This window comes from Dipteris shenzhenensis, chromosome 17, assembly GCF_047967505.1.
Source record: "Dipteris shenzhenensis isolate YYH24624 ecotype China chromosome 17, Dip_SZ_1.0, whole genome shotgun sequence".
Lineage (NCBI taxonomy): Eukaryota > Viridiplantae > Streptophyta > Polypodiopsida > Gleicheniales > Dipteridaceae > Dipteris > Dipteris shenzhenensis.
Genome location: NC_141612.1, coordinates 45560447 through 45574222, shown reverse-complemented (window position 1 = coordinate 45574222; position 13776 = coordinate 45560447). Strand labels below are relative to the sequence as shown.

General features: G+C 43.9%; 1 protein-coding gene across 2 annotated transcripts in view; it reads right to left on the bottom strand.

The window, feature by feature from the left end:
* PAC (pale cress protein (PAC)) overlaps positions 1 to 12199 on the bottom strand; it is a 66231-nt gene extending 54032 nt beyond the window's left edge. For both annotated transcript variants that reach the window (XM_087388690.1, XM_087388689.1), the window contains exons 1-4: positions 11960 to 12199; positions 11432 to 11626; positions 1886 to 1972; positions 1632 to 1682 (exon numbers count right to left, since the gene is read on the bottom strand). In XM_087388690.1, the coding sequence (XP_087244816.1) occupies positions 1632 to 1682; positions 1886 to 1972; positions 11432 to 11626; positions 11960 to 12142 (516 nt within the window). In that variant the 5' untranslated portion in view covers positions 12143 to 12199. The remainder of the gene's footprint in view (positions 1 to 1631; positions 1683 to 1885; positions 1973 to 11431; positions 11627 to 11959) is intronic.
* Positions 12200 to 13776: the final 1577 nt, after the last annotated feature.

Here is a 13776-nt window from a genome sequence, read left to right as displayed (position 1 = left end):
TAATTGATCTTCCCAAAATGCATATGCCTTCAAAGCATGTTTGTGAACCATGCTTGCTTGGTATGATGCACCGTGCTATGTGTCCCAAAGATGGGAGAGTTGTTGCCTCACGCAATCTTTGTCCGCTTCATAGTGATGTTTGTAGACCCATGAGGGTTACAGCTCTTGGGGGATTCTATTATTTTATCACTTTTAATGATGACTTCACCAGGTACACTTGAATTTTCGCCTTGAAATCCAAATCTGAAGTTTCTTCATGCTTCAAGAATTTTATTACCTTGGCTGAGAATGAGCCTGCACATTGCTCACCTTAATACAAACAGGGGGGGTGAATACATGTCAAAGGAGTTTGCTGTTTTTTTGGCTTCACGTGACATACATCATCAAAGCACGGTGCCTTATACTCCTCAACAGAATATCGTGGTAGCTGAGCGGAAGAATAGGTCAGCGATGGAGATGGCCAGGTGCATGTAGAAAGGCAAACATTTGCCTACCAAGTTGTGGTTGGATGCCGTCAAGTGTGCTAATTACATTTTGAGCAGATGTCCCACAAAGGCATTGCAGACTCTCACATCTTATTAGGCTTGGACAGGTCGTAAGCCTTGCATTTCTCACATGAGGACTTTTGGATGCTTGGCCTATGCTTATGTGCCCTAACAGACACACACCAAGTTGGATGATAAAGCTGTCAAGTGCATTTTTATTGGGTATAGCTCAGAGAGCAAGGGCTATAAGCTATATCAGCCCCGCAAGTGTTTTGTCAGTCGAGATGTTAAGTTTGATGAATCTACCACTATGCCTTTGCTGGCCTGTCAAAAACAGCCCGTTGTTGATGCCCCAAATATCTTTGTAACAGCTTGATGCCTTTTTTTCCGTCCGATGCTCATGATGAAGTTCCATCCGAAGTTGTACCTCCTCCATCTGTTGGTCATTTGCAGACACATGCGCAACTAGATATTCACCCTGATATGCCTCAGATTGATCAGGACCATTTGCACAGGGCTCTTGACCAGGAAAGAGCTGAAATCTAGGAGCCCAAAAAGGTCCCCTTTTGGCTCCTTGACACATTAAAAGACAACAAACAAGATACTCCTCTGCCAGCCCATACTAGAGCAGCTATCCGGAAAGAGCATGCTAGTTTTGTTGCTTATGCATCGGTTGCTTCAGCCATACAATGGCCTTTGTGAGAATTCCACAAATAGTAATAACTCTTCTTTAAAACCCTAGAGTGTTATGCATCATTTATAGAGCGCCCAACCAGCAAAAGCCTTTTGCCCACATCATATATGTCACAATGAAAGACAAGGGTGAGATTGCTATTCCATTGTGGATTGGTTGCTTTGAAAAGAATATGGCATACAAGGCATTGGCCAAGTTGATCAAAAGCCATCAAAAAATAAGCACTGCTTTTTTCCTATTTCATATGGTAATGCAGCTTTTGCATAGTTTTCAATTGGGGGAACCTATTCTTCTTTGGGATATTGTAATATCGATATCAAGAGAGAAAAAAACAGGAATCAAACCAATTAGCTCATTCTCCTTTTAAACATAGCTCACTCCCCTTTCTAATTTGGTGTCCATTAATTGTCCTGGAGATAAAGGAGGGACAGGGCTGTAACACTGATCCATACCTCAATCCGCCTGAACATCAAATCAAGGGCCTGCACAACATGCCTTTCATCCTGATGATAAGCACAGGAAGTTTGATCAAGTCCCAACCAATGATGACAATGATGCACACATACAAGGACTAGAGACACTAAGGATTTAATTTGCCCTTTCAAAGAATCCATGGAGAATAAAAGCACTCCCCAAGACATCACAAGATAGTTAAATTATCATGCTTTAAATTTGTAAAAATAACTTAATGGTCAAAGTAGCTTACATCATGACGAGCAAGCTCTAGCCGGTTTTGTATCACCAAGAGGACCAACACTGTAAGTTTTCCATTATCTGCTGCCTCTACAATCCTCTGCAGAATTATTCCAGAAATTCCATGAGCTTCCCGGTGAAGCTTCCCACCTCTAAGTGATGTCATATAATCTGCAATTCCATGCACTGCATAAAAAAGGTAAACCTTACAATACAAGAGCTGTCCCCCTCCTATTTCTCCAATTGCAAATCATCAATGTTACTCAACTTGCCCCAAGATGTAGCAATACATATATAAGTAGGTTAGTTGCGAAGGATACAAAATCTAAAATCAAATTTTCCATATTAAACAACCTCAAGTTTCATCAAAGCTACTTCCATAGTACGTCCACTCAAATTGTCACACACAACCGGCTTCATAGGTCGAGGAAACTATAAAGTCATCAATGTGAATGGGGCAATGAAACCAACGTGCATGACTGGACTGACAATGCCAACAAAGCTACGCCCATACAACACAGATTCAACTTGCCACACACAATTGTCTTCATAAAGATAAGAGATAATATAAGGTCATTGATCAATGGTTCAATGAAACCAATGTGCAAGACTGGACAGACAATAGCATGCATGACAAATTCCTACAAAATCATATCAATTTCACATGGGCCAACCTTACAGTAGAAAGTCTGTCCGTCTCATCTTCCTGTAAGTCCAATTAAGTCAATATTCCCCAGAACAGCAGGGATGGAGATATGAGTGGGCTATTTGAGAAAAACAAGTCAGAACCAAGATTTCAAACTCAACCATCCATTTTTACTAAAGCTAGCTCCACAGTAAATAAGGTGCTCGGATATATTCTTCAACCAGAGATATCAATATGAAGTCAATTTAAGTGTATAAAGTTATTTTTGAAAGTACATGCTCATATACAAGTAGAATCTCCCTACATTACGATCAACAGGTCAATCACACCAATATGAATGACTCTTGGCAACAAACAGCATGCATGGCATAGTCAATCACACCAATTATGTCTCGGATATCTTGTTGGTTATCACAGTTTCTTTAAAGAATGTCTAATAGCTGAAGTGAGAGAGAAACCTGATACAATAAGCTAAATGAGTGGGGCCTCTAAGCGGGGGCATCCACACCCAAGACAAATAGAACATTATCATAGAAACACTAGTGCAGAGCATGTCTAAGCCAATGGAGAGGATATACTGTGGTGTGGCATCACTGCGATGATCCTCTCGAGGCAGGCGGAGGGTCAAGCCCAGATCCTCCTGGATAACTTGGTTGGCCACACGATATGTGAGCAGAACAAAGGGGGGCTCAATGCTATCTTGAAAGGGGGGCAATCTGTCCCTCTAGAGTCCCACGCTCTCAAGCCATCAACATGTGCGTGAGCACCAAAACCTTTGATCCATGATGGAGCCATAATCCCTAACTCAATAGAGGTATGTGATAATCTGAAAAACTGTGTCAAGCTGTAATGGGGATGCTTCAAACTCAACCACAACTATCTGATGTGGGACTGATGGCTTACTGTTCATCTTTTTTTCTTTTTTGCTGACAATGTCTTTCTTCCTTCCCTACCTTCAATTTGTGTGTTACTCTCATTCAGCCTGTATTCTTGGAGTCCACTAGCTCCCAAAGCTCCTTTTCTATTTGACTACATCACATCATTTCTGTTACTGTGATTTGTATTGGTGCACATCTTTTCTATCTTGTGTGAGTTTGGAAGAAAGAGGGTTTTGATGGTATTGAGCTACTACAACATGGGGATAGCGAAAATGCTAATGCTACATCTACTCTTTAGGTTTCCCAGGTAGCTGCTGCAATCCCTCAGGTGGTTTTTCATGCCCAACTCTATACCTCCCCTCCGTCTGCTTTCCAGATGCTCTAATCCTTATCTGCAGCTGCTCCTTGTCTGCTGCAGACTTCTCTTTTTGTTTTACTTGGCTTTAAACTCCTTTGAGACTGCATGCTCATTTAAACCATCTCTGGCTCACAAGTGACGACCAGCCCACCCTCTCTTCCCTATGTTGTTTCACGCTTTCTCATTATTTTTCTTCAAAATGGACTCAAGTGCATGTCTTTTGCTTCCTAGTCTAGAATGGCAAACACGACACTTGCCCACAACCTCCCTTTTTGTTGCTATGCAGCGTTATGGCCCTCAGATCCTTTTGCCTTACTCTCCTCCCTCCTCTTAGCTGCCTTTCTCTTGTTTCGTTACCAAAGCTCTCAAGTTTTTCTTGTTACGTTCTATTGTAGAACAGGTGTCTTTACAACCGTGACTTTCTTTCTTTTAATACCTGCTTTTTCCAGAAGTTGGCACCTTTGTGCACGATGCCAAAGGAATGACTGCTTCCTTAAATTCTCTTCGGTTCTAACTGCTTTGTCCATATTCCTCATGCAGAGAGCCACACGTGCAACTCACAAGGTATAAAGGGGAGTCTTAACATCTACCAGAGAAAAACGATTCTCCCCAGTAAAGATGTGCACAATAGGTAGACGGAAGAGAAGCTTCCATCTCCAGTACCAGAGAAGGTGAAGCCAACAGCAATCCAACAGGACCAGCTGTCACCAGCCGTTCAACATAGACAGTGGCCAAGTAGTATTCAGGATCTGGAGGTACACACAGGCGCAGGACATTGTTGACATTCTCCAGTCGAGTTCAGCTGCTATTTTGCAGTTGGGACAACTTCAAGAGAAGGGCACAAACCAGGTATGGCCAAATGCTATTTGAGAGCATCCTGCTTAAAACCAAGAGTCGCTTTGAAAGGTAGCCCAAATTAAAGACCAGTTGACCAAGAAGTATGGAATAAAGATGAGTTGACCAAGAAGTATGGAAAGGGTACATAATGAGTACACGATTCTGCATAAAACCATTGGTAACGAGTTGCAGAGATACATACAGCTAAGATGCAAAAAGTGTTGAAAAATGAATGGTCACCTCCCCACTTGTGAGCCCCCAAATGAGGTGTGCATCGGGGGGTGGACCAGAGAAAGAAGAAAAGCCTATGCCACATGGGCAGCACATGGGCTGCCATGTGGGTAGCAAGCCAAAGAAATAACCTGGCAGATGAAGGTGAAGGTGAAGGACAAAAAATTTTGCTCCCGGTCTCTAGCTCCCTATGGAGCTATGTGTATCAGCATAAGCACGTAGCTTATTGGTGTCAATCATTGTGGGATCTACCTGCAAACAGGTTCTAAGTACGAAGGTAATAGTTACAACCTAAAGGCAAAATTGCGTATTCTATTTTCTTAAACATACTATGATATATCTCAACTTTGGAGAGCCAAGTGACAAGTTACAACTTGTAAGTTCAAACTGCAACTTTAGTATTTACCATACCTGCATAGGATCTTCCAATGTCTTCAACTTGTTGATGAGTTTCAAGTTGGCACGACAGTATACAAGTTGCTCAAGCTAGCTCGTGCGACGTGGTCAACTTGTTTCTTATCTTTATATGAATAAGGGAGTAAGAGCTCTAGTTCCTCTCACATGCCCCTGCCGAGCAATCCTCTTGCCATGGACATTGGAGTTGACCAACATAAAGCAATAACCATGTTATAAATATGTAAGATGATAAATGTTGAGCAATAAAAATATATCGCACAAACAATTGAAGATTATAAATTCGAATCCCCATCTGTGACAAATCCGAGAGCACAAGCTCGCAACTAGAAAGTGAAATAGCCGTATGTCTCCCACCATTCAATGGGTTTCACACATATCTTCCTTATTCTCGAAGTGGGTCGAGAGAAGGAAACAGCCGCACCGTTTAGATACTAGGTCATCTTTGAGACAAGCTCCAGCTGCATGTACTCATTGTAGACCCTAGAAAAATATGTATCTTTATCTGCAAGCAATGTGGCCTTATTGGATAGATCTGGCGACTTGAACAATGGATGCAACATGTCCATGGATAGGCCTTCGCATCCATGTCCATCTAATCTCAACAAGATCCCTTATTTCTTGCAGCCTACATTGTCGATTCAGCATGACAAGTCACATTACGTAAGATTAAGAATCCCATATTACTAATAAAAACCTCTAGTTTATAAATAGTAATACAAGGCAAAAGCATGAAACGCTTACCTCAACAGTGAGTGCTTCACATGCTTCTAGGGAGGCTCACAAATGAAAGTAACAGGACTAATAGTGCTCCCCTCCATATCAAATATCCGCAAGACAGTTGAAGGGCTTTCACTGTGGCTCGCATATCACTCCAAAATGCATGATCCAAGCACATCCCTTAAACTGCCATGCTCAATAGCAGAGTAAAGTCATTTCACTCCAACGACTTCTATGACACAACTATCTGTCGGAGAGCTACATGTATGGCAAGAAGATGCTCGAATAAAATATGTATGTAGGCAAAGCGTGTCTTTGATGGCCAAGAGTGCTATGCCCTCTAAAAATAGCCAAGGTCTTCAATTTCTTCCTAAAGAGGAGGTAATGGTACTAGCATCCTACATGACAGTAGCATCCATGGAAGCTTGCCAATGTCCTCCATGAGGAGGTCTAGGCATGGCTGCTCCAGAAGAGGAATCAGCACATGTGAGAGGGGGGTCTTAAATAGGCCTCGCCCCTGGAGAATTGGCCGATTAGACTAGCCAACCAGTCTGGTTGGCTGCTGACCCAACCCAACCAGAGTCGAGTCTAGTCGGGTTGACCTGACCAAGTTGGATGCCCTAACTAGGACCCAACCTAGCCAATCTCCTAGGCATCATGGCTAGCTCTTATATATACCTTTGTAAGACTAGAATAAGTCCAATCATACAAATTTAGAATTTTTTGTTGTTCTAAAGATCAAAAATCTACAAAGAAAATAAAAGAGTCCAATCATGGCTAGCTCTTATCCTAAACTCACCAAGGGCTGGCACGCCCACAAAGAAGCCCTCATTTCCTATTGTATACGTGAGATACCATCAACTCCAACACCCTCTCTGCAGCTCATGGTGTACAAAATGATCTGAAGAAGCAAACCGATGAAAAGGCAACCATGGGCCGTCAAGTACCGTGACTACTAGATTTACCTCGTTGAAAACAGATGGTATCCTGGATCCTCGAAGCAAAATGACACCTTAAGCAGCAAAGAAGTTACCCCCCTAGGCTTTGATTTCCCATAGTAGTCTGCATTGAGTTCCCCATGGAGTACTATGGACTGTGGAACACATCACACCCAATATCGTTGCCCTCAACACATCACATACAGGAACCTCGAACAACAAACTCTGCAACAACACAAGTCTGTAGTCTCTGCGACCTCCAACAATGAACTCCTGAACACACCTGGTCCAACATTACCTTGCCTGCCAGACTTTCAACAGATAGGAGCTGAAATTAACCCTCTCTCCCGCCCACATGCCCTCTCTCGCTGTGACACATAGGGGAAGTCTACCTTATTGCTAGAAAACTGGTACTAACCGGTGTTTCTGGGCACTCTCTGTCGCTTCTGCCTTGGAACTACCTGACTAGTCAGTAAAGGACTCGGATGGTGTGTTTGGGTCCTTAGATTATCCTTGGACCTATACTCTTTTGTCAGATGCCCTCTCTTCCCACACTTGTAGCACCTGCTCCTTGTTTTCTTGTGCGGTGATGAAAGGGCCTTGCCACCACTTTGAGTGACCTCTTACCCTGGGATAACAGAACCGTCTTGTCCTCAAGCAAAAGGGAGCATGCGTCATCAAAATCCAACTGATTCGTTGTGACTTGACACCGCAATGCCTGGAAGACCATATCATACTCGGGGGGGGAGTGCTCTTGTTGCTCTACCAACTGAAGTGATGTTAAAGCAGCACCCATGGACAAAAGCTGGTCTACCAACAACTGAAGTGATGTTAGAGCAGCACCCATGGACAAAAGCTGGTCATGGATGACCTTATCCTTCATCAGGAAGAACTGCATTGTACTCCCACTGGGGCACTCGAGACTGTAAATCTGTCCCTGAAGAGTGACTGCTCACATCAACTCGTCCCGTGCGTAGAGATCCTCCAATTTGAACCAGAACTCATACGCACTGGTCAGTGTTTGGACAACGAGAGAGACCTCATGTGGTAGTGCATACCAACACTGAGTGTGCCTTTGAGTCGTGATCTTCCCAAACCTCTCCTCAAGAAATGCATCCTCCTGATCTTGTGTCCACTTCTTTGGGTTCGTAAGGCGCTGGGGTTTCCTTTCGAACCCCTGAATCAGCTCCAGATCCCCTTGTGAATGAACCAAACCAGTGAGTTGTAACCTCCAATGAGCATAATTTGCTCTGTTGAGCTTGTCATCTTTGCTCATGCATGGGGGAGCCATCGAACTACGCAAAAACCTAACAAACCTCGGCTGACAGGGTCAGGTCTGGTCAAGTTGACCCAACCAGGTTGGGTGCCCTAACTGGGCCCCAAACTAGCCAATCTCCTAGGTGTTATGGCCACCTCTTACCCTAACCTCACCAGGGGCGGGCACGCCCACAAAGAAGCCCTCACTCTCTATTGTATACAACAATAACATATCACCTTTGGCTTATGTTGGTGATTATGATCGTTGTTATTCTAACAGTACTGCTTATTACGTTTAAATTTTGCCTTTGTTAGCTTTGTGCTGATGTCCAAAACCTTGGCAGTTTGTCCCATGATTATATAAGTTGTGAGAATGCTTACCCATACCTTTGAACTCTTATCTCGGACATTAAGGCTCAAGGTACATTGCTTCCATCAGGTCCATGCTTTTAGTCGAGTGCTCCTTCAAGCAAGTAATTTCACACCATGCTACTGTTCCTCTTTTTTCCTTTTTTACTACAATGTCTTTCTTCCTTCCCTGCCTTCAATTTGTGTGTTACTCACATTCAGCCTAACCTCCTTGGATTCCTCGAGTCCACTAGCTCCCAAAGCTTATTTTCTATTTGACTGCATCACATCATTTCTGTTAGTGTGATTTGTATTGCTGCACATCTTTTCTGTCTTGTGTGAGTTTGGAAGAAAGAGGGTTTTGATGGTATTGAACTACTACAAAATGGGGATAGCGAAAACGCTAATGCTACATCTACTCTTTAGGTTTCCCAGGTTTTCAAAGACCCTATTATATTTAAGTTCTTGATGATGGCTTGGATTTGTATGGTGACCTTAGTAGCCGCTGCTGCAATCCCTCAGGTGGTTTTTCATGCCCAACTCTATACCTCCCCTCCGTCTGCTTTCCGGATGCTCTACTCCTTATCTGCAGCTGCTCCTCGTCTGCTGCAGCACTTCTCTTTTTGTTTTACTTGCTTTAAACTCCTTTGAGACTGCATGCTCATTTCAGCCATCTCTGGCTCACTTACGACCAGCCCACCCTCTCTTCCCTATGTTGTTTCACGCTTTCTCATTATTTTCCTCCAAATAGACTCAAGTGAACATGAAAGTTGCCCACGAGCTCCCTTTGTGTTGCTCTGCAACGTTATGGCCTTCAGATCCTTTTGCCTTCTTTATTTTCACTCTGCTCCCTCCTCTTAGCTGCCTTTCTCTTGTTTCGTTACCAAAGCTCCCAAGTTTTTCTTGTTACAAGTTCTATTGTAGAACGGGTTTCTATACAACAGTGACTTTTTTTCTGTTACTACCTGCTTTTTCCTGAATATGGCACCTCTGTGCACAGCTTCCTTAAATACCGTTCGGTTACCAGAGAAAAACGATTCTCCCCAGTAAAGTTGTGCACAATAGGCAGATGGAAGAGAAGCTTCCATCTCCAGTACCAGAGAAGGTGAAGCCAACAGCAATCCAACAGGACCAGCCGTTCAGCATAGTCAGTGGCCCAGTAGTATTCAAGATCTGGAGGTACACGCAGGCACGGGCCATTTGTTGGCATTCCCCAGTCAAGTTCAGCTGCTATTTTGCAGTTGGGACGACTTCAAGAGAAGGGCACAAACCAGGTATGGCCAAATGCTATTTGAGAGCATCCTGCTTAAAACCAAGAGTTGCTTTGAAAGGTAACCCAAATTAGAGACCAGTTGACCGAGAAGTATGGAAAGGGCACATAATGAGTACAAGATTCTGCATAAAACCATTGGTAACAAGTTGCAGAGATACATACAGCTAAGATACGAAAAGTGTTGGAAAATGAATGGTCACCTCCCCACTTGTGAGCCCCCAAATGAGGTGTGCATTGGGGGGTGGACCAGAGAGAAGAAAATCCTGGGGCTGCCATGTGGGTAGCAAGCCAAAGAAAGAACCTGGCAGATGAAAGCCACCATGGAGGACAGCAGCAGCCATGTGGCTGTTTGGGATTGGCTGAGGCAGATCTGCGCAGGGGAACCAGGCTGGAACAGAGGCGATGAGCTGGCAGGTGATGTCAACAGGGTACGGTGCTGTACAGAGCAGTGCCACATGGCACAATGAAGGCGGGGACAGCAGCAGAGGTGTCAGCCTAGTTAGACAGGCTGGTTGGGCTGGGTGTAGCCAGCCAACCAGGCCTACTTATAGGTTGGTCCCTGCATGAGAAAATGGGCCAGTCGGCCCTAGTTTTGTGTGCCCCTTTGGGGCGGTTTTGCAGCAGACAGGTAGGCCAGCAAGGGGGTCAGTTCAGCCCCCTGCTGGGTCAGTTTTTTGGGCAGGCCCTTGGGCCTATAAAAGGTGGCCCCTTGTGGCCTCGTTTTACATCACCTTGAGAAGCCAATAGACAGCAGACAGGAGCTCTTCCTTGGGCCTATTCCCAGAAGAAGGTGGAGGAGGCCCAGAGGAGTTGCAAACTGAGCTAGAAGGTTCTGCCCACCTAGGCTGGTTTCCAGACAACAAGGTGGAGGAATCCTTTGGAGAAAGAGTCCATCAGAGATCTAGAGGCGCTAGGCATTTAGCAGGAGAACCTTTTCGTATTGTATCTTGTCCAATTTGTGGACGGGCGGAAATATAAAGTGTTGCTTCTATATTTGTCTCTGAGCATTGTCTATTTGCTAGCCTGCACATACACATGAAGGTTGTGAAGTACACACACTCGATGAAGTATTGATTCCACAGTGAACACTTCCACATGTAATTCCGGAGCTAACTGTGAGAGGTCACTTTTCTAACAAAAAGAGTATTTTGAGATTAATTATTACCCCCTATACCAAAGAGAACATAGGGCTCCATGGATCTTCAATCCAGTTTTAAAGCAAAACACTTGAGAACAAGGTGCAAGTCCTAGAATATAGCTACTGTTACAAATGCAGGGGATGTGTTTTCTGGCATTTCGACACCTCCTAGTCTTGGAGAACCCTCTCGACCAAACTAAGCCTTCTTCATTGCTTTCAGAATTTGACGAGCCCACTATGTGAATGACTTGGGATTACTGATTCCCTAAAATAACTACACTGCTTTGTTCCGCTAAATTTGTACTTGCTATATGGCTGATACAATCTAACTTCCGTCGAGATGGTACGCCATCTATACGGAACGTAATCGACTGGAGGTTTAAAAGCAACGTAATCTTTCTGGAGAAAAAAGAAGCAATGTAATGGAACATCTTTAAAATGAAAACCGTAAAATTCACACATCGTTCACTTGCTAAAATCCAGCAGAACGCGAAAAAATAAGTTGTCGGGGATTTTTTCACCTCCTCTATAGCTTCTCCAGATTTGATCAAATCTGAGACAAAAGCTTTAGCTTCTTTTATAGCTTCTGCGGAATAACCTTCTAATTTTTGGCTAATTTGACGGTAATTCTCTGTCTTTTCTGCCTCTTCTTTCCTTTCAATCTCTCGTAATCTCTCTAATTCTTCGCCCTCCAGTCGCCTTTGTCTTTGCCATTCCTGCATCGCCAGTTTGGGAAAGCCGTCAGCAGCCTCTCAACGAAAGGTTACTTCCTGCGTTGGGACACACCTCCGCAAAATGTGCCTCACGTGCAGCTCGAAACGCATCTCTTAAAGTTTCATTTAAGTGGTGTATTACTTTGCAAGCACGTCTGTCAGAAAGGTTTTTTGAGCGAAGGAACAACATCTGAGGTAGCGTATGGATCTGGCACGATTGTTCATGGTTCCGTATTCAGGAGATAAGTGAGCATAAGTGCTCACAGGCTCAGTAGAACTTCTCACACGATACAATAAAGCAGAGGTGGAAGATGTGGAAGGATGATGAGAGAAAACCTCGTCGTTAATGCGGTCGAGTGCGGAGGAACGAGGGGGGAAGCAAGGGGAGCGAGGTGAGTTGTGTGAGCGGATGCAGGATTGGGAGAATGGAAGGTTAGAGATAGGCGAAACAAGGGAGAGAGAGGGAGGTTGTTGATTGCAATGTAGACGAGATTGAGAAAGAGACGAGCAACAAGCCATGGAGTCTCTCTCTCTCTCTCTCTCTCTCTCTCTCTTTCTCTTTCTTTTCACAACAAGATTATGATTGTTGCGCCTTTCCCATCCACATTTCAAAGTTCAAACTACAATGCTTGGCCACCTCGGATGTACACATGCACACAAATCCTATTGAACTCATGTAAACAAGCACACAATTCCTATTGAACTCTACTAGACATGCGTGGTATGGGTTGTGTTCTTTACTAACAATATGCTTTTAGATTTGTGAAAGTCGAATAGGAAAGCTTGACATGATGAATATAATCTCATTTGATGTGTATCTTCCAGTGTTCAATGTGCATGATAATTGACATGATGAATACAATCTTGTTTCATGTATAGCTTCTAATGAACAAAACATATTTTTAAGAAAACATCCAGGTAAAAGGTTGATCAAACGGTTTTGAATAAGTCACATGGCTTCATGAGGTTTGAGAATATGAAAAAACCTTCTAGTGCTCGCCAAGTAAAGAAGTGAGCCCTTGAGCAAGAGTTACAATTATGTTGTCTTTGAGCCATGATGGTTGTGTGGCAATGGTGAAGCAATGTGTAAGTGTTGTCACTAATTTTTAATCCACATACTCTCATCATCATTGGCATGCTAGATGTGCTTTTTTTTCCCCATGAAAAAGACTTCTATTAAGCATGAAAAAACCCGCATGAGCAAGCTCAAAGCGGAATACATCATGCTATGCATGAGGAAACCCCCCTCAGATAAGGAACAGAAAACTCAAAATGAGCTGGAAAGAACCCAAGGTTGAGGTTGAAAGTGCCACCTCAACCTTGCTATAGTCTTTAAGAAAAAGGGGGAATCCTTCTATTCCCTAAGGAATATAACCCTCCTAGCTGAGGCTACCCGGGAAGAACCCTGCATGCTCGCCCAACTCGCTAATCAGTGTGTGAACGGTGTCAGCCCAAATACTGGCCATGGTGTGCTAGGGATGGACCTGAGATCCGTCTAAGGCCTCTGTGCATCTAGCCCTCCAAATATGGCAAGCAGTGATTCTAGCCAGTATCTCCCAAGCTATATCCCCATCAGCATGTACTGGTCTATAGCGGGAGATAGGCACATCCTCAAGAGAGCAAGTCTCAACTAGGTGACGTCGAATCAATATGGCCTAAGAAGCATCCTGCCACTCATAGAAGATCTGAGGCCCTAATAGGGAGATCCAAGCCATTGATCCCCATGTCATGAAGAAACGAGAAAGAGCAAAAGTACTGAGGACCCTGGCAATTCCCATCCAAATGGCTCTCGCATGCCTACAATCCCATAGACAATGATGAATCGACTCATCAACAGACGAGCACCTAGGACAAGTGGGGTTTGGCCCAAATCTAGACCTCCACCTGTTCACTGCAATCCCTCCATGAATAGAAAGCCTAGAAGACTCTCTACAAATCAGTAGAAACCTGATAACTCTCCCAATGAGGGGCCCTGGAAGGTCTCCAACCTTTACAACTGATCTAGAACTTCCTAGCATTACTGACTGTGTAAGCAAAAAAGGACGGCTCTTCTCTTGGTTCCTTACAACAATCCATTCCCACTCTCCTGGGTCCCACTGAAGAAACTTTATCGCCACTCCTCCAAAGAGCCACAACCTCCAAGAACCCAAAAG